At 41.5% G+C, this 21,466-nt stretch overlaps 1 protein-coding gene across 1 annotated transcript in view; it reads left to right on the top strand.

Moving 5' to 3' along the window:
• The window catches only part of LOC130111788 (uncharacterized), a 45,533-nt gene extending 24,837 nt beyond the window's left edge, over positions 1 to 20,696 (top strand). The window contains exons 9-15 of the mRNA XM_056279073.1: positions 2,521 to 3,199; positions 3,997 to 4,161; positions 11,052 to 11,167; positions 19,241 to 19,342; positions 19,664 to 19,835; positions 19,948 to 19,989; positions 20,121 to 20,696. Coding sequence (XP_056135048.1) covers positions 2,521 to 3,199; positions 3,997 to 4,161; positions 11,052 to 11,167; positions 19,241 to 19,342; positions 19,664 to 19,835; positions 19,948 to 19,989; positions 20,121 to 20,219 — 1,375 coding nt within the window. The 3' untranslated portion in view covers positions 20,220 to 20,696. The remainder of the gene's footprint in view (positions 1 to 2,520; positions 3,200 to 3,996; positions 4,162 to 11,051; positions 11,168 to 19,240; positions 19,343 to 19,663; positions 19,836 to 19,947; positions 19,990 to 20,120) is intronic.
• The last annotated feature ends 770 nt before the right edge of the window (positions 20,697 to 21,466 follow it).

The raw sequence follows: 21,466 nt of genomic DNA on the forward strand, positions 1-21,466 counted from the left end.
TCACCCCGTTTATTGTAAAGCCACTTGGAGTATTAGAAAAGCACTATATAAGTTTAATTTATTATCATTATTATTATTATTATTATTATCCCCCTCCTACGGGAAGCGCGTCCCTGGGCTTCAGCATATCAGCTCCCTCACGCTTCCGGGCGCACGAGCTCCCAGTTGCCCCCCCGAATTCACTACATTGGTGTCAGAAGTGGGATGGTGAGACCATGAGGCCATCGGAAGCGCATGCACCCAAAGGCGTGAGGGAGCTGATATGATGAAGCGCAGGGACGCACTTCCTGAAGGAGGGGGGGTAGTGTAATGACCACGAATGACTAGACTCGCTAGCCCTTGACTAGCGGGTCAGACCCTTTAGTTGACTGGTTAACATAGTTGCCCGTGGTGCGGGAGACCCGGGTTTGCGTCCCGGCTGTGGCGGTTCCCGGCTGTTCCCTGAATTCACTACAATACGATTTGGTGATCATAAGGTAGGCAAGCTCAGAGAATTCAGGAACAAATAATGAGGGTTGTCTAGGTGGCCTGTACAAGGGTTAGAAGAAGCAGTGCTGGTTCAGGCTTACCCAGACAGCAAAATCACTGTGGCCCGGATCCGTAGCACATCAGACACTTTCATCCGACCCACATACCACGTGAAATGATGGCACTTGGGCGGTCCGGCACTGTTTGCCAGATCTGGACCAGAACCAAGCCATAGCAATGCTGCATATGCCACATATTTGCCAAAGGTGGCCCATATTTGTTTTGTGATATTTGGGCCATATTCACCATTTACCACACGGGCCACTTCAGGGTCACATCCAGATCACATGTTGCCCAGAGCACCGCATCTTTGCCAAAAAAGGCCCACATTTGATTTGGCATATTTGGGCCATATTTGCTATTATACATATGGGCCACTTCAGGCTCACATCCATTTTGTCAGGGCCAGAAGAAGGCCATCAGTGCCACATCACTGCCTGAAGTGGCCCACATTCGGATGCTGTCTGGGTAAGTACTATTGCAAGATATTCAAATGTTAGAAAATGTACCAAGATCCACCCTACTGTGTTTGAATCCATTTGAGGACAAAACGGTGCACACTTCGCCCTTCTGTGGAAAAAAAAATTATCAAAGTGTGTTGACAGCAGCAGTCCAGTGCAATAGCTCTGAATTCAACCCACACTTGGAGAACTCAGCAGCCAGAAAATAATGTACGTGTCTATCCAGTATTTACATAATTCATCAATGTACAAAAGCAACAAACTCTGCATACCTGTCTTAACCATTTGTTTGCTCTCAATAAAAACCAATCTACAAACTGGTCATCTTTTCAGGGATAATTATGGTACTACATGTACTAAAGTGGTTACTGCATATATACCCACACTTGGTTGATATTGACCATAATCAGAAAAAATAACTGGCTAATATAGTTATTACTACTACTACTTACGGGTTTTCTCAAATGCATAACTGATTCAGTGTAGGTTTTCATATCCCCGTGTCACTGAAGCAGAATTGCATATAGAAATAATTGTGTTGTTTTTGTTGTTGGTGAATACTCTTTCTGATACCGGTTTTAAAAGGCAGCTGGATGTGAACATTGGGTCTGTTCAACTAGATTTTGCATTGTTGTACATTGGATAAGTACCTTAATATGTACGCTTATTGTGTAGACTTGCAGGTGGTGCTTGAGTGAATGCTGCTGGTGTGTCTGCACCATTGCATGCCTTCTCCTTTGGCATGCATCACTTTATGCAGATGACGTGATGTGATTTGTTTCGTGCACACAGAGGGGTCTTTACATGCTCACAGCATACTGTCCCAGGAACACTTCATGTGAAGGCATTGTGTCCCACTCACTGTACATGAAACGCATCACTTCTTTTGCATCACTAAGATTTCTAAAAAGTAAAATACCGGGGCAACCAGGTGGCATGGTGGTCTATTCCGTTGTCTACCAACACGGAGATCACCTGTTCGAATCCCCGTGTTACCTCCGGCTTAGGTCAGGCGTCCCTACAGACACAATTGGCCGTGTCTGCGGGTGGGAAGCCAGATGTGGGTATGTGTCCTGGTCGCTGCACTAGTGCCTCCTCTGGTCAGCTGGGGTGCCTGTTTGGGGTGGAAGGGGGAACTGGGGGGAATAGAGTGATCCTCCCATGCGCTACGTCCCCCTGGTGAAACTTCTCACTGTCAGGTGGAAAGAAGTGGCTGGCGACTACACATGTATTGGAGGAGGCATGTGGTAGTGTGCAGCCCTCCAATAACCCCAGAAGATTGAGGTTATTGACCGGATACAACTGGGGATAAAAAAGGGGGGGGAATCCCCCCCCAAAAAAAGTAAAATACCAATCATGCCTAGTGAGAAATTTGATGGGGCCAGTGGCAAAAACATGAGAAACCATTGTAGATGGATTTTGGTTTTTGCATCTGAACACACATATTAAATTAAAACACTGACAAAAGCTTGAACAATAGTCACTGCAGCTCTCACAGCAACTCTCCTTCTTCCTGTTTATTTTCCTCCAGCCATGGGAGCAGGCATAAGCACAGCGAGCGCATCTCCAATCCTGCCTTTTCCTACTACCCTCATGAGGAGATGCTTCACTTCTACCGCTGGACCTCACCTCCGGGCGTGATGAAAATCATGTCTATCATCATCATCATACTGTGTGTTGCTGTGTTCGCCTGTGTTGCTTCCACATTGGCCTGGGATTATGACATAAGCACGATGGGACTAGGCGGTGGCATCGGAGCTGGTTTGATGCCGGGTTATGGCTACGGTGGCTCGTACGGTGGCTCGTACGGCGGCTCATACGGGAGTGGCATTGGTAGCGGTGGCTCATATGGTAACAATGGGGGACAATACATGGATCCCAAAGCTGGCAAAGGCTTTATCATTGCCATTGCAGGCATTACCTTTATTGCGGTGCTCATCATCTTTATTTTGGTGGTGTCACGGCAAAGTGCTTCCCAGTCCCCAAAGTTCTACCTAGCTGCCATTATCATATGTGCAATCCTGGCATTCCTAATGATCATAGCCACCATAGTGTACCTGGTGGCAGTGAACCCAACAGCCCAGTCCTCTGGCTCCATGTACTACAACCAGATTCGCCAGCTGTGTGCCCAGTACCAGAACCAGAACCAGGCCCAGGGACTCTTCATCAACCAGTACCTTTATCATTACTGTGTGGTGGAGCCCCAAGAGGTATGTACCTAAGTAAGAGTCTAATGAGTCTAAGTAAGGGTCTAATGAGTCTAAGTAAGGATCTGAGAGGGCACCACAGTGAGGAGGGGACTTTCGAAACATCTTATTCTAACTAATCATGAACATTTACTCAGAAGGAATGTTGTGTTGATCCTAAATCGAGTATTAAATCTCTTATATAAAGTTTTTGCAAGGATTTTCCTGTCGCTGGGATTCTGCTTTCCTCATCAGTAAAGAATTATCAATATGAGAAACATTCTTAGAGACAAGTGATCCAATAAGCTGATCAATGCCAGGGCTAACATTAACACTGAACATAACAGTCTCTCATTAACATGATTAGTGGCAGAGTTGTTTCAGGATTTATTGGGAGAAGGATGCTGAATATGGAGCTTTTAGGGAGAGGGAAAAGAGGAAGGCCAAAGAGGAGGTTTATGGGTGTGGTGAAGGAGGACATGCAGGCGGTTGGTGTGACAGAGGAAGATGCAGAGGACAGGAAGCGATGGAAACGGATGGTCCGCTGTGGCAACCCCTAGCCGGAGCAGCCGAAAGTAGTAGTAGTAGTAATAGTAGTAGTAGTGGCAGAGTTGTTTCAGTTCGTTGCTGAAGTAGGTCCTTTGAGCTTTCCTTTTTTGAGTCAAGGTGGATAAAACTTATTAGGCCATTAGATATTGAATCATTCAGTTTCCCGGGGTTTTTTTTTCTTACCCGTTTCTTATCGTTGATGTTTAATGCATGTGATGGTATGCAAATTTACAGCAGTAATGTTGAACTTTGTCTACTTCTCTCTCCAACAGGTCATAGCCATTGTCGTTGGATTCCTGGTGTTTGTTGCCTTGATTATCCTGCTGGTGTTTGCAGTGAAGACGCGCTCCAAGATCAGGAATTGGGGCCAAGATCGTATCATCTGGGAGGAGGTGAAGGCTATCAGTGGTGGTTTACCCAACAGCATTGGAGAATGGGTGAGTTAGTGAGTAGGGTTGAGTGTTTGGAACCAGTGCCAATTCAGCACTGGTTCTGGATCGGTCAGAACTGAAACCCAGGTAAGTTCCAGGACAAATGGTGCAGCTGTTTCTTGCAATGTAATGGAATGAAATATTATGTGGCACCTCAGGATGAAGTAGTATTAGTAATGAATTGAGATTGTGCTCTGACTGATAAATCTAGCTTTTCTACTCAACCTAGTTTCCATCAAATAAAGATTTAGCCTTGGCATTAATGGAAATTTTGTTTGTGAAGTACTATAGCCGCACGGTGGTGTTGTGGTTAGCACTTGCCCCCCAAGAAAGAGGTACTAGATTCAAGTCCAGGTCCTCTCTGCACAGAGTTTGCGGGTTCTCCCTGCGTTCACTAGAGGTTTCTTACCTCGTCAAAATACATGCAATGTAAAGGCTTAGTTATCAGGTACCCTCTCCAGTACCTCTGACCATGATACTCGCCTCAGAACTACGAAGTTGGTCCTTGGGTGCTGCATTGTGACTGCACACAGCTCTTCATAGTAGTAGAATGCAGAGAATTAATTTCCCCACAGAGATTTACGTAACTAAACCCTATACTAATTCGAGTTTACTGATATCTACAGGTTGAAAACCATCGAAAGTTTAAAAACATGACAGGCTGGTCTTGGTATTCTGAGATAGAATTATAGCCATATAAATACAGCATCTGTTAATGAAATTAATAATGGGTCTGTTTGATTTAGTTGTGAATTGTACCATCCAAACTTGTGTTGAGACTCAGAAGTCTTGGTCTGGGCAACTCTATGAAATTGGTTATTTGATTTCCTGACAGGCAGGATCCAGATTGTGAGAATGGGTAAAACATGCATATCTACATTAGTTCTTAGAACAGGCGTGCCTCAGGGCTACTGTCTCAGCCCCCTTATAGACCCTTTCATGACCTACGTCACGCATAGTATGCGCGCACATTTTGGCAGCAAAAGAGGCAACTTCTTCATCTCCAATCAATGCAGAGTGTAAGTGGATTTTTGATCGATTGATATTTACATTTTTAAAATGTCATCTTGTTGTGTTGTGGGTTGCCAGAACAGGTCTAGCAACTAAAGGTATTAATTTCTACCACATTCCACTGGGGAAAAGGCCGTTTAACGCAAACAGGCAACGATTGTGGCTACAAGCAATAAAACGAGTGTAGATAAATACATAAGTGGCTATCATAACAAACAGAAGTTATATTGTAGCATAAATAAGAGGTTATAGCATACAATTGTATGGTCGCAAATAATAAAATCAATTTTTTGCTGCCAAAATGCATGCATACTAAATCACGTGATCACTGTTTACCAACTGTAAAAGGGACTATTGTACAGTGTGTTTACACATGACTGTGTTACCAAATATGACAACAACAGCGTCATTAAATTCACAGATGACACCACAGTGATTGGGCTAATAAGTGACGGTGATGAGAAGGCCTATAGGAGGGAAGTGGAAGATTTCACCATATGGTGCCATGATAACGACCTCTCTAAATGTCAATAAGACAAAAGAAATCATTGTTGACTTTAGAAAGATCAGAGGAAATCACATTCCTATTTCCATCAAAGGGTCATCTGTGTAAATTGTGGACAGTTTTAGATTTCTCGGTTTACACATCACAGAGACCCTCACATGGTTGCTCAACACCAATTGCATCCTGAAGAAGGATCAATTTTTTGAGGCGTCTCAAAGTGTTTTGGTACGAGTACCAGAACTCTTATGAACTTTTATCACATTACCATCAAGAGCATCTTGAAAGGCTGTATCAGAGTGTGGTTTGGCAACCTAACTGCTCAGGGCTGCAGACTGCTGCAAAGGTCTGTAAAAACTACAAATCCAACAGGTCCCAACATAAGGCACGATTTGGGCCGGACTTGGCCATGTTTTTTTTTTTGTTTTTTTTTTTATATATATAGATCAGGCTCGAGTCTGACCTGGGCTCATTTAACTTTCCACATATGTGCAAAGCACACATAGGCCAATTTATGAATTATTGTTATATTGATTATATCATACATACGTGTGTACGCATGCATTACAGGTGACAATTGACCTTGCCGTGTGTGTACCAGAGAGTATTCTCTCTCTCATGTATCAGAGGGAACACGCATCGGAGAGCTTAAAGTAATATTGGTGTTGGTCTCGGTTCGGGCTCAGGCTCAGGCTGAAAATGTGCAGTTGGGCTGGTGCTGGGCTAGGGCTTGACCACCATGTGCCAGGGCTGAGCTAGGGCTGGAGTGTTTGGCCCGTGCAGGACTCTAATATAAGGACCCTGAACTGGTACTGGGGACTCTACATGTATTGGAGGAGGCATGTGGTAGTCTGCAGCCCTCCCCGGGTCGGCAGAGGGGGTGAAGCAGTGACCGGGGCGGCTCGGAAGAGTGGGGTAATTGGCCAAGTACAACTGGGGAGGGAAAAAGGGGGGGGGTGACCTGACTAGTCCTTTATTAATATGTTACTTATTGACACAAAGATCTGCTGTTGGTTGGGTTTTTTGTCATGTGAGTTAGTGATACTGATAACCATGACAGTCAGTCTTTAACTACAGGCGTCTCGTTTTCCCGTCAGGTGTTTCAGCATGGCACCTGCATATAGGAGGAGGGAGGATGCAAGTCTCAGTGTACCTCCTCGTCATTTAGGCGTGAGGGAAGCGGTTTGACAACACAGATTCCTTTTCAGTTTCAGGGTGTAACCTCCTGAGAGCGCTTCACCTGCTTTGTGTTATTTTACGCTGCTGCAGCCGACTCCTGAAAGACACTCGTGGAAAACAAGAATCCAACTGCGACGTAACTCTGACAACCTGTTCAGCAGTTTAACTCAATGTGATCCTCCATAAACCTTACAGCGTAAATATCCAGACATGTCCAGGGCCCAGGCCACATGTGTTATGAGTGATCATGTAGATGTGCACTATGGTTCAGGTATGTGTTTCAGACGAGCGGTGTTGTGGTTCAGAGAGACCGGACTCGATCAGCTTTATTCAAAACGCACATCTCAGCAGTTGTGGTTGGTCAAGAGCTGCTGTCGCAGGTTTAGAGTTTCTGTGGTATTCAGGACTAGACAGGGAAGTGGTGGAACCAGTTCGTTCTGGACAAGATTGTTTACCATACAGACATGAAAGGAAACTGCAGCATCGAGTGACGACAACCTGAATGAAACGCACAAACATTCAAACTAATATTCAAACTAATATAGGAGGACAGAAGATTAAAACAATGGTGCACAAATGTGGTCTTTGTAATTCAGTGACTGAAAATTGTTCAGATATATGTATATACTGCAATGTATTGGAACTTTTTTCCTGTATCTGTGTTGATATATATATATATATATATATATATATATATAACTTTGTTAAAAGAAACACTCAAAGGTAGGGGAAGTGCTCAACAAATAAGGAGCAAAATAATCTTAAAAGATATATTACGGTATATTAAGATAGATGTAGGGAGAAAATAAGATAGATGTAGGGAAAAAAAATATTCCGCTCCTCATTTGTTGAGCGCTTTTAGCTACACTATTGATAGTTTCTGGAAAAGACCCGCTATATTTATGGGTTATAGACCATATGCATGTGACGTCACTGACGTCAAACTTAATCTCAAATGGAGGCCGCCGCCATGTTGGTGTCCACATATCATAGTTTACAGCGTAATACTGATTATTCCGCTAGACACTGCATAGACTGAACCACAGTAAACAGATTTAAAGAAGGTACTGTTCAAACAGCTTGCCAGAGGACGGATGAAGAGGGAAACGAGAATGATCTTCCTCTTTCTGAATATGCTAAGTCACTACAAGACCTTGTTCTCCAGCAATACAAGAACAAAGTCTCAGATGTTGGAATCGGTCCTTTCTTAATAAGTGGGGAGAACTTTGATCCAGATAGACTACCACCAATAGAATCGATGGATCTTGTCACTTTCTTGGTTCTAGGAACTAGTTTTTATACCTGGAATCAGGTCAAGGCCTTCTGTAGCCTACAAGCTCGTAACCAAATGGTGTCTGGCTATGTCAGCAGTGTGATGGGGGAGATAGTCGGGGGTCACTTTGGTGTGTTGGGAAAGAGCCGCCATTCACTCAAAGTAAATGCTCCTCATTGCTGTTTGCGTCATGGCAACAGCTGAAGGACCAGTGCTGAGTGCACATTGTCGATGTATGGCTGGTCTTGGCGAACGTTGCTCACATGTGGCGAGTGTCCTATATGTCGAAACATATAACAGGACAAAGGGAAAGTTGTCCTGTACACAAACTAAAGTTCATGGATTCTGCCTCCCAACATTAAGGATGTGTCATATGCAGAAGTTAGAGAAATACATTTTCAGTCAGCCAGCAAATTGAAAGCTACTCAAACAGTTAAATGTACCCCAGGCTTAAAGGAACATCAGGATGTTGCTGAATCAGAAGAGAGCAAACAGACTCTCACTGTTCCAGATGCCACTGAGAGAAGTGATTCATTTGAGAAAGTTGGTATGTGCAAAAATAAACCAGTTATATTGAGTGTTGTACACCCCTTCTCTGAGTCCTTCATTCCAAAAACTAATTCCTGACTTATTTGACAAACATCTTAACATGGATTATCATAGTCTACTGCAAGCTCGCTGAACTGTTAGTATCGACTTGACGGCATCTGATATCAAGTTAATTGAGGAGGAAACAAGGGAGCGAGCAAGTGGATCTTTATTTTACAAGCATAGGGCTGGTGTGGGAGGATTGGTGCCTCTGTTAGTAAGCAAGCCAGCCATACAAACCCAGCACAACCCTCTCAGTCTTTGATGAAAATGATTTGCTACCCAAGCATCTTCAAGTTTGTGACAGCAGCCACTGATCATGGTTGTGAACATGAGAAGTACGCAGTAAAAGCATATGAGGATTTTATGAAACGGCATCGTGTAAATTTTAAAACTGAGCAATGTGGAATATTCACTGATGAAGGCCATCCATGGCTACATGCAACTCCAATTGTGACTGTTGTGGTCTGGGATGTGGTGAGGGTAAATGCCCATATTGGTTGAAGGATGATGATTTTAATGCCTCTGTATGAAAGCACAACTCTTGCTTGTTTGTTCGAGGTTCAGAGTATCTTCTTAAAAAGCAGCACCAGTACTACCACCAGTACCACCACCAGGTGCTGCAGCAGCTACTTGTTCCAGATAGATCACACTGTGACTTCACTGTATGTGGTGTCGGTGATACAAAAGAGGCAGAACTGGTTATAAACAGGATTCTTCCTGACCCTGCACATGGGGGTGTTGTTCTGCCACAGTTTACGCATGTCTGGAGATCCTGCATTTTACCTGAAGTTCCTGGGAGATGGTACACACAGAGAAGAGCTCTGCAACATACCGAGACTGTCAATCAAAATTCAGCATGCTTTTGCAGGATGGATACAAAGTCAACGCTTGTTTCTTGTAGTAATGAGTCACGTCCCATCGCTAAATTTAATATGTCATGCTTATTAAAGATTGCTGACATACCAAGGAACTGGATCGGCCCACTTTGTCAAACATGTAAGAGCAAAGTCAAATATAAAAAGCCCAAAAAAAGAAAGCCATGTTGTCAAAAAAGCTCTTGAGCAAATATCTGCATTTGTAACAAAGAGCCAAATAAAACTGACAAGCTGTTGGAACGTCATAATGACATCTGCAACAATGGGAAGTTTTTTTCATTTGCAATGCATCAGTTACAAATGCATGCCATTCATGCATGTCAGCATGCGTGTGAAAGCATATGTATACATGGATGTTGTTGTAGGATGTTTTGAATGTGTTTTTTCATTGCAAATGAAAAAACACATTAAAACGCTTCGGGAAACACTTCCGATTCCCGAAGGAGGGGGGTAGTGTAGCGTGCACGGATAAAGACTCGCTTCCAATGGCCTCGCGGTCGTTCACGATCTCACCATCCCACTTCATCTGTCAACGTTACACTAACCCCCACCTTCGGGATTCATTTCCCCGTGAACCGCCACAGCCAGGACACGAACCAGGGGCTCCTGCACCCCAGGCGACAACGTTAACCAGTCGACTAAAGGGTCCGACCCCTTAGCCAAGGGCTACCGAGCCTATTCATCCATGATCATTACAATATGTGAGACCGATATGTTAACACATTTACGAAACAAAAGCAGTTTCTCTCCTCTTATCCAGTCGACTAAAGGGTCCAACTGGTTAACACAGTCGCCCGTGGTGTGGGAGACCTGGGTTCATGGTGCGGGAGACTCAGGTTTGCGTCCCGGCTACGGCTGTTTCCCGACTGCTTCCTGAATTCGCTACTATATATACATGTGTGTCTGTGTGTGTGTATATATATATATATATATATATATATATATATATATATATATATATAGCCATAATTAAAAGCACAGCAGTAACCTTTTTTTAATGGACTCGAGATGATAAAGGGATTCTCACAGAAAACCTGAAAATCCTCAACTATTTTGAGCCATACCAGCAAGTAACAACTTTATTATTTGGCATTTGGTCAATTTTGATCCAAGCTAGAGATATCCGTATATTGAATTGAACCCTTGGCCATGCCATTGATGACATTTTACTAACATGAAGTGAGTCCGTTAAATTGCGGCTATTGGAGCCAACCTGAAAGCTTATTTACAGATTTGCTACTGCCTGATCTAACAAAGGAATATAAGGCTTTTTTTCTTCTTTTTTTTTTTTTTTTTTTTGGTCATCGATTTGTGGTTAAGAGTAGGGCTGCACAAAAAGGGCTGCACAAAATGTCCTGTGATGGCTGAAACATGTGGTTCTGGTTATGTAATTATCACTGACATCATTTGAGACATTTTATTCCCATGCACATCAAATTGTAATTAAACTTATCTTGTCCTTCAGGTCAAGAATGTTTCCGGTGAGCCAGAAGCCCTGGTAAATGACTCCAACAAAAATGGGGGGGGTTCAAGGAACTACTTGGATCGGCTTGACAATGATAAACCCCTTTACCTGCCCGGGTAAGTCATAACAGACTACAAACTTACAAGTATCTGTAAAATTTAGTGTATTCCGATGCACAAAATTATGTCCAAATCGAGCCAGAGATGTTTAGCCTTTAGTGTGCATGGACCCATCTTCATGAATTTGCTGTGAAGTTATGTCAGTGTCTCAGACATATTCCTCCGCTTGACTCTTGGAGGCTGTGTCAGGCTGGAATGTGTGATAGCAAAATCCCAGGCTGACTCAGCATGCTGGTTACATCTTCTAAATTTATGAAAAGAAACTGAGGAAGGGGAGGTAATGGGGAACAAATTACTGACAACCAACAGCTAATCCTTTAAGTTCATCCCTTTAAACATTTTGATATAAGGTATCCAGTTGACAGGATTTTAAAAAATAACAATGAAAAGATGAGGACGTGCAGATGGATTGATCAGGTTTCAGTGAGGTGAGGTCCAACAGGTAAAAAAAGAAATGCAGGTGAGAGTATTGGTACCTTATTTAAGGAGGAGGCAAACATACCTAAACTTTCCCAGGAAAACATCTGTTGATCAGCTGGCCACAATCTGCCCTTAGTAGAAGAATCTTCCTGCAGTATAAGTCAAGGTAGTAAAAGACAGATTCCATGGGGAGACAGGCTGGAAGTAAGAAGGTTTGTATGTTCAGGTTGAAATCTAAACTTCTTTACTGACATCTAGTGGTGGTAGGTGGTTGGTGACAGCTGATGGTTTTGGTCGATTCTCAGGATTCTGTGGATGTTGCTTTTCTGTGGCACATCTATTTTCTGCAGTCTTCTGCTGTGTGTCCATGACAGAAGACTGTTGCTGAAAACGTTGTTAGATAGACCTTATCACAGCTTCAGTCTGTCTCCAGCAGGTAAAAGCTAACCTTTCTGGATGGTTGATCGACTTGTATCTTAGATGTACACCATTTTTCCAATAAGTTTTGACTTACTTCAGACTTTTTTTTTGACTGCCTGACATGCATATTGTTCCAATGTTTTATCTGTGGGCTGAGATACTGAGACTGTGTGGGCTTGTCTGGTACTTGGATGGAAGACCTCCCGGGAACGGGTCACGACCCCCCCCCCCCCCAAGTCCCTATCCCTGGGATCCTAGGTTGAGCAAATCCTGGGACATCATGCCTTCATATGGGGAATTTGTGCCATCTTCTGGCAGGGAAAGGTATGACAGCTCTAGGCTAGATCAGTGCGCTAGAGTGCTCGCACTGTAAACGGAAGATTGCTGGTTCAATTCCCGACCGGGTCATACCAAATACTCTAAAACTGATACCCATTGCCTCCGTGCTTGACACTCGGCATCTAGGTTTCTATTTAATGAAAGTAAGTGGGGACTACAGGTGGAAACAATTAATCTTGCTTACTGTGGCGTATTAACAGTTCATCATCTCTTCTCTGTTCATTATTACATGCTGCCTCATCATTACACCATTCCAGACTTAGCTTGTGAGACATAGCAACAATAACTACGTTGCTATGTCTCACAAGCTTCGTCTGTATTTTTTGCTTGTGACATGGCAAAAGGGAGACCTCAACATTCCAAATAGAAAATGGCTACCTAAATGATGCCGTAGAAGAAAAGGTTATTCTATGGCATAGCAAAAGGGAAAGGTCCATTAAAAGGACATTAACATTTACAAAGATTGCAATGTAAATTTAATTTCAACACATCTTTGTAAACACCCCACAATAAGAAACACAGACAAATGTATCATTGCCATTATTATATTTGCATCATATGATATGCTAAATTATATGCCAAATAAGCACATTGTACTAACAACTTATCTAGAAGACAGTCAATTGGATTGTTTTGAGTGGCAATCTCAGGTTAATCTGATGTTTCCAGATGACCCAGCCTTCCCACACAAGTCTTCATTCCATTCACTTCAGGTCGCATTCAAGTAAGCATGCTCAGATTTCAGATTTTTATTGACTAACTGGACTGATTCCCAGAGGCTTGCTGGATAGTTTTGACAGCATCTCCTAGGATAAGAGGCATGGCACCAAAGCAGAAGACACTTCCTGTCATGGTCACTTCCAGTCATTATGGGGACATCTTATTTCAACAATACTAAACTTGCATTTAGTACACACACGGACATTGACAAATCTTTTATTGACAAAATTATTATTTTATTATTACTTATCAACTCACCAAATTTTAAGTTTAAACAGCAGAATTAAAATGAAAAAAAAAAAGACAGTGGGCATTTTTCTTCTCTGTAAATTATTATTTCATTTTAAAAAATCTCCATTTCACAGAGACCCATAAGAAATCACACACGTTAAAGCAGAATACAATTTTGCAAACAAATTAACAACTTCAAATATTATTAAAATATATTTTAAAATACCAATTTAAATATTTCTTTTTGTGTTACTGTTGGCATGTTGACGTCATCACTAAATTGACTCGAGTGCTTTACCTAATGACAGACAATCCCACACTTCTCAACATTAAAATGTCCCATGTTTGTCCTTTGTTTAAACTACCTATACTATGATTAATATAATTAGCCTTTTCACAACATTATGCACCTCTTTTAAACATTACCTAGGACTTACTTTGCAGTGCAATAACTTTAAAATAACAGTGCAATAACAGAACTTTGCAAATAAAATGTAAAAGAAAAAATTGAGCCGCAAATAAGTTAGAGAGACCCAATATCGAGGTATTAAGGCATAGCATAGGAGTGAAATCCACAGTGAAAAGATGAAGCTCGCGACACTGCAGACTCTTCAAAATAATTAAAGCATTTATTTCTGCTAACGTGACATGTTTCGAGACCAGCTCTTCATTGAGAGTTTCATCTTTTCACTTTGGATTTTGCTCTTAGCTCAGCACCTGTCGTGGCCGTGGCCGTTCCTCACCTTCCATAGCAGAAGAGTGAGCCCAATTATTTCCTCTTTTCCAGTTCCTCAACTACAACACTTTTAAAGTGCTCATAGCTCATGTACACAACACCTTCAAAACCAGTAGTAGTGGATTTCCTTGTTACTGGGCAATAGGTGAATATCTTCTGGCTACTCCCAGCCAGCAGCTTTCTCCTTGGAGTGTGTGTACCGCTTCCGCTGCCCACCACACTGAGGTACTTGGCAAGCACTGCATGGCCTCCTCGACTTGTTGGGCATGACTGGTTTGGTTGTTGGTGCGGCGGGCCGGGCGGTGCTACCACTGTGAAACTCTGACTGCATGATGGCCCATGAAAACTGATGTTTGGAGCCTGAGGCTGTGCAGGAACCACCAGGAGCACAGATGCCCCCGACACCGCAGCTCGAATGAAGGTGGCCGTGGCAGGCTTTGGCTGAAGGGGTCGGTGTAGCTCCGCTGGCTGTGGCAGGCTTTGGCTGAATGGGTGGGTTCGCAGGCTCAGCAGTGGCAGACTCTTGATGAATGGTTCGGCTCACAGGCTCCGGCTCTTCAAAATCCAACCTGCAAATATAAAGCATACGATAAGATTAATGTGCATTTACTTTCGTTACCACTTAAAAAACTACTTACATCATTTAAAGGTGTACTTGGCTGTTTGAAGCATTACAAATGAGATATATAGTGATGACATAGAAAATCACACTACATGATCACTCAGACCCCACTAGATATATGGTCTATTCAAAACACAACTTAATTAATTAGATTGTCTGATATTCTGCAGAGGTTCTTTTCTGTTTACGTATCTGTTGTGGTTTGAGTGAAACCATAACAAAAACACAAACAGAATGGTAACTCTGCAGACAATTGGACAATCTAGCTTTGTTATTTTCAATAGACCGTTTATCTAGTGGGGCCTAAGTGATCTTTAAGTATAATTATCTGTGTAATCGCTTAACATTTTATTTTTAATCGAGCAAACAGCCTACTCACATCATTTAATCGCTGTAAAGATGTAAACATCTTACCTTCTCTTCTCACCACGCCTTTTCCCAGCGACGTGACGAGGCTGCTGATACTGCACACTGGTTCTCCTTCGGTGCATGGCTTTTCATGTGGCGTGTAAGGTTGGACTTCTCAGTGAAGACCTTGTCACACACGCTGCACTGATTTACTCTGTCCATGTTGTTGTTCACCTGGTGGAGTGAAACATGAAGAAATATAAGTAATTTGTCTTAAAGTCCATTAGTATTCTAATAGCCTATTTTGCTATCCAAAACCATGTGTATCCTAGTCCTATGAGTTAAACTCATTTTATTTTGTAGGCTACTCTCAAATGGCTTACCCTTTGATTGTTAAAACTCAAATAGATTCTATAGATTGACCGGTATCACACAACACTGTGTTGATACAAAAATATTAGAAAGTGCAATTTAATTTACGTGACACTGCACACACACAGTATTTCTACAGCAGTTACCGTAAAGAAACCCTTTCTCAAATACAGTTGAAATGAAACTTCAACAGAATTATTGGGAGACAATATAGAATAGAGGGCAACGTTAGCCTACAATCCACTCGTTCCTCAGAGGCTGTTTTGTTTTGTATCGGCTGAGGGGCTGAGAAACATAGGCCTACAGCCCGAATTGAGCTGCCGGTAACTTCAGTGGTACACATCAAGTTAGATAAGACAATAATATTGTAAGCTGGACTGTTGTTGGACTGAATAAAGCTAATGAAAGTGTGTGATTTCATGTTTTCTGGCGAAGCTAACAACGGTAGCCTCCCAACACTTAGCCAAGTCGCGTATCTCGAGTAACGTTAGACTGACTGACACTGTTGTCCGATTTCCTAATAATGTCTTAGTAAAACGAAAACCGCTTAATCCATAACAAGAACTTATATTAATTATGAAAAATATTGCTATTAAATTTACCTGGAGTCCCGAAAAATGGCAGGGAGACGGACATCAGTTGAGTCGATAGTTGCCAGTAGGCTAGCACGCTGTCAGTCGATCGGCCCGTGACGAGGCACGCTGATTGGTCGTTGGGGACGGGTGTGCTCGTCGCTCAACCATTGGTCCAGTTGAGGGAAAACCTCGCTCAACCATTGGTCCAGTTGAGGGAAGCTCGCTCAACCATTGGTCCAGTTGAGGGAACCTCGCTCAACCATTGGTCCGGTCGACGGCCGATAAAGACTTGGAGGCGCTTTCGCTTGGGAACACTTGAGTTGCTGCTGGAAGTAGTGTTGGTGGGCCAGTAGGGGGCAGTCTTCCTTCTGGACCTGATTTAAAAACAAACAAACTCAAAGCCCTGGTGAAGTGACGGGGACACTGTGCTGTAGTAGATGCTGTCCATCAGATGAGATGTTAAACCGAGGTCCTGACTCACCGTGGTCATTAAAGATCCCATGGCACTTATCACAAAGAGCAGGAGGCTCCCCGGTGTCCTGGCAAAATTCCCAACCTGGCTCTCTCCATCTGGCCACCTAATCATCCCCCTTGTAATTGGCTCAATGATTCCTCCCTCTCCACCTCAGGCTGATGTGTGGTGAGCGTTCTGGTGCAAAATGGCTGCCGTGTATCACCCAGGTGGTACTACACATTGGTGGTGGTTGAAGTGAGTTTCCCCCTTGACTCTAAAGCGCTTTGGGTGTCTAGATAAAGTGTTATATAAATGTAATCCTTTATTATTATTGTTATCATTATTATTATAAGTATTATTAGAGTACAAACATCCTTTTAAGCCATTCATTGATCCATTATTAGAAGGAATGCTCAGGCAGATTCAGAAAAGCACACCGGATCTATGTGTACTGAAGCTGAAGCTGAATAGTGGGTTCTTTGTAATGGACCTGTGGAAGTCCAGCCATTACATTGAGATTACAATGATTGCCTGATGATAGTGATGGAAATGGACGATATGCAACTGAATCTGGCACCATTCATGTACGTTATGATACTGAATTTGTATGACCTCAACTTTGATGATCTTATGTTTTCCTAAATATAAACAACTTGCCCAAGGCAAGCTTATTTATAAAGGACATTTCATACACAAAGCATTTTAAAGTGTTTTACACAAAGGCATAAAAAGACATTTAGTAAGACATACAGTAGAAGAAATTATTTTAATCTCTTTTTAATGTCTACTGTATCTCTTATAAAATGTCTTTTTTTGAATATCTTATTCTTTTAATTTCTTTATAAGATAAAATTTTAAAAAGAAATTGAAAGAAACAACTACAAAAATGAGTTTAAAGCTTTATTTACCCCTTACCTGTTCCCAGGTGACTTCTTTTGTTGTTGTTTGTTTTTGGAGAGGTTCTTTCCTCAAGGATTTGTCCCTTTAACATTACCCCTCATTTCAAAGTATGGATTTAGGTTAAAATTTAAGTTTGTGTTTAAATTTAAGTTTATGTTTACATTTGTTTGGTTTTAGGTTTAAATTTGTTTAGGTTTAAATTTTAAGTTTGGGTTAAGGTTTAAATTTAAGTTTGGGTGAAGGTTTAAATTTAAGTTTGGGTTTAGGTTTAGATTTAAGTTTGGCTTTAGGTTTAAATTTAAGTTTGGGTTGAGGTTTAAATTTAAGTTTGGGTTTAGGTTTAAATTTAAGGTTGGGTTAAGGTTTAAATTTAAGTTTGGGTTTAAATTTAAGTTTGGGTTTAGATTTAAATTTAAGTTTGGATTTAGGTTTAAATTTAAGATTTAAGGGACACTGTTACATCATCAGTAACCAGCGACATGTCACAAGAACACATGGTTGCGTATTTCAATTTGCTTTCATTCCCTCTTGATCAGATTTCATTCATTTTTTAAAGACACCTGTGTTTATTTTTTGTGACATGCCTTTAATCCTGTTTGTTGAAGTGTTTGATGTGTAGTGTTCACACAGCATCATTTGTACCAGTGTGTACTGTAAATCTAATTTTAAAAAGTTTCTAATGAAACCGTACGTAACGATTTTTCATAAGATATTTGCCATGTAGAATCAATTATGTAATATATTATATGCACAGTTAACTAAGTTATGCAACTGAGTATATGTTTTTTGCATAATTAATTGCAAAGAAATCCTCACGTGTTACAGGCCTTTACCAGCACTGGTAGCCAGTTTCAGTCTGCTTCAACCACAGTTCAGTGCATTCATTCAACCATTCATTTTCGAGTCAGCATCCGGAAACGCTCCATTTGGAGGGCTGGATGAACACTTACTCCTCCATCTCAAATAAAAATGGGACACTACGCTACATAGGAGCACACAGAATGGAGGGATAGGGCTGACTGGCATGGCTAAGGAGCAGTATTGGGAGGGGGTCGTAACACTCCCCTGTACAGTAGATGTAGTACCCGATATACTGAACAGTCCGTGTAGTACCCGATATACTGAACAGTAGCTGTAGTACCTGAGATACTGAACAGTACATGTAGTACCCGATATACTGAACAGTCCATGTAGTACCCGATATACTGAACAGTAGCTGTAGTACCTGAGATACTGAACAGTACATGTAGTACCTGATATACCAAGTGTTATACTACCACTGGACACTCTCCAGACACAGATAGCAAAAAGAGATAACATACTTTTGTCAGATTGCTTGAACAGGCTGGAAAATGACATGGATGTGGACATCTGGCTTACGGCCATACCATGCTGATAACGCCCGATCTCGGAAGCTAAGCAGGGTCGGGACTTGGATGGGAGACCACCTGGGAATACCAGGTGTTGTAACCTTGCCCTGTTATGGCTTGGCAGCCTGTCCAGGGTGTCTCCCCGCCTGCTGCCCAATGACTGCTGGGGATAGGCTCCAGCATCCCTGCGACCCTGAGAGCAGGATAAGCAGTTTGGATAATGGATGTGGACATCTGTCACTCTGAGCATATAGATTGAAATTCTTACACAAAATTGTCCACGGGCTTCCTTGGGGAGCACTGCCTAAACTGTTTTTAACTGAGGAACCCCACGTAGCCTAGATTAGCAAACTGCCACAGTAGCTTGAGTGTCTATGAGAAGGTAACATCTCCAGGGAGGCAGGACAGTATGATGACCTCCACTGTGTCTGAATTCAAACAACACTGAGAGGCATGTCAACTGCAATCCTTTGAGTATATACAGCAATTCATTTTAATATATTTGGTATGCCAAAAGATTGCTTCAAAAATGGTAAGAAATGTGGTGTGTGTTATGTTTGCAGAGACTCTGACATCACCAGCTCTCTAGGAGGCCTGAAGAACAAGTTAAAGGAGTTTGACACTGGGGCTGAGTCTGAAGATGAGCTAGAAGCGGACTTCAGCATGTGAGTGAATGATGGGATCTTAGAACGCTGTGAGAAGGGTGTAGTAAGCTCCTTTACCAGCTATGATCTAATATAGAGCAGTATGATCCAAGAGGAAGTTGCCCATCTGTTTCTTTCCCTGTCTTACCAATCACCTCAGTCTTTTTTCTTTTTATAGGTAAAGTATAATTCTGTTGTTCAGCTTTCTTATATTAATATTTTGTGGCAGAATCAATTTGTAAAAGTAAGCTTCTTTTGCAAGGTTCTGAAGTAGGCATAGACTATTTACACAAAACTGGTTAACCTGAAGCTCTATATTCACTTCATTATGTTCTTCGCCAGTGAGTTTCCATCCATTGTAAATGAGGAAGAACGTCAGGGCTACAAGAGGGAATTTGAGAGAGACCACCAGGAGTATAAGAGCCTGCAGATGGAGCTCTATGACGTTAATCGCAGCCTGGCTGACGTTAACAGAGAACTTGACAAACACCCAGATGGCAGTCCCCAGTTTCTGGTAAGTGGTTGTGGGTGAATGTTGGGAGGTGGATGTGTAAATGGATTACACAAACAGTAGATTTGAGCTGTCATTTCAAAACACTGAACAGTGTTGTGTTTTGTCAAATCAGGATGCTTTGGACGAATACACCAGACTATTGAATCTCAAAAAGGTAAGAGCATCTTAAGTGTCTACTCCCTAACATTACTGTGCTTTACAATGCAGTAGCTAGAGTTTGGGTTCTCTGATGACATGCCAGAGGAATTATAAAGGATTTGAAACTTATTTTATTCTTTTCTTTAGTCTTCAGAGTACCAGATGAAGAAGAAGCGATGCAAGTATCTCAAGTCCAAACTGTCCCATATCAAGAGAAAACTCAGCGAGTATGACTACCGACCATGAACCCCAACAGGAAGCTGTTCTTGCCCACACTGTTACTCCCAGTCCGTTTTTGATATGAACACGAATCTGTATGTATGGAGTTGCTGTATTAGAAACATTTATCTTTATCTGATTACTGCATATGCCAAGTTTAGTTTTGCCAGATTAGAGGATCGGTAATGAAAACATGGATGTAAATGTTTTAATTTTTCGATCTCTTTGATCAATCGCTCACTCTCTGACTTGTGGAAGTCAATTTTAATGAAGTGTATAAAGTGCATGTTTTCTCTGCTACTTACGTTTGAAGGAGAGAAAGGTGAATGCCAATCAACTTGTTTTTATTCCATTTTTTTATTATTATTATTTAATGCAGTTTTTAAAATGTCAATTTTCTTGGCCAGTGAAGAATTGAGACATGTGCACTATATCTGACATTACAAACCATGCCTTTAAAATGTGATTATACACTTTGGTTGTAATAAAGAATTCAAATTGTTGAACCATTTTTTTGTGCATTTTGTAGAATTTCTCTTTAAATTCTTTACAATTTTGCAAGTACACTTTGTCCCAGCTCTTGTAAGTTCTCTTTTACTGCATTACTACATTGACTTTGCAATCATATAGCAAGCAAGTTTATTTATATAGCACATTTCATACACAGGGCAATTCAGTGTGCTTTACACAAATAAAAACAGAAAAGGGACCACCATATAAAATATAATTAAAATAAAAAGAAATCGGAACAATCGTATATAAAATATAATTAAAAGAGTGTAAAGTACACAAAATGTACTTTGAAATTGTAATTAAAAAGCATAATATAATTAAAGACAGGCACTATAAAAAGAAAATACAAAGTACAAAAAAAAAATCTACTCCTATATTTTCGTAATGTGTGTGTATGTGGTGTTAGTGTAGATAGCGGGACCGAAAACTAAAGCATTTATGATCCTAATTCTTTTTGGAGGTGGTAGGTATTGTTCCAGAGAGTAAGGGAAAAATCCCAGAAAATTAAAATTATGCATAATTACGCATACATATGCAAAATATGAATTTTTCTAAAAATGGCTAAAAACAACTTTTCTCGGCATTTCAGATGATTCTGAGCATCTTCGATTTTTTTCACCTGAAGTGCATCTGGAAAGTATTCACACCCCTTCACTTTCCCCGCATTTTGTTATGTTACAGCCTTATTCCAAAATGGATTAAATTCCTTTTTTTTCTCGTTAATCTACAAACAATACCCCATAATGGCAAAGTGAAAAAGG

The sequence above is a fragment of the Lampris incognitus genome, chromosome 1 (genome assembly GCF_029633865.1).
Source record: "Lampris incognitus isolate fLamInc1 chromosome 1, fLamInc1.hap2, whole genome shotgun sequence".
Lineage (NCBI taxonomy): Eukaryota > Metazoa > Chordata > Actinopteri > Lampriformes > Lampridae > Lampris > Lampris incognitus.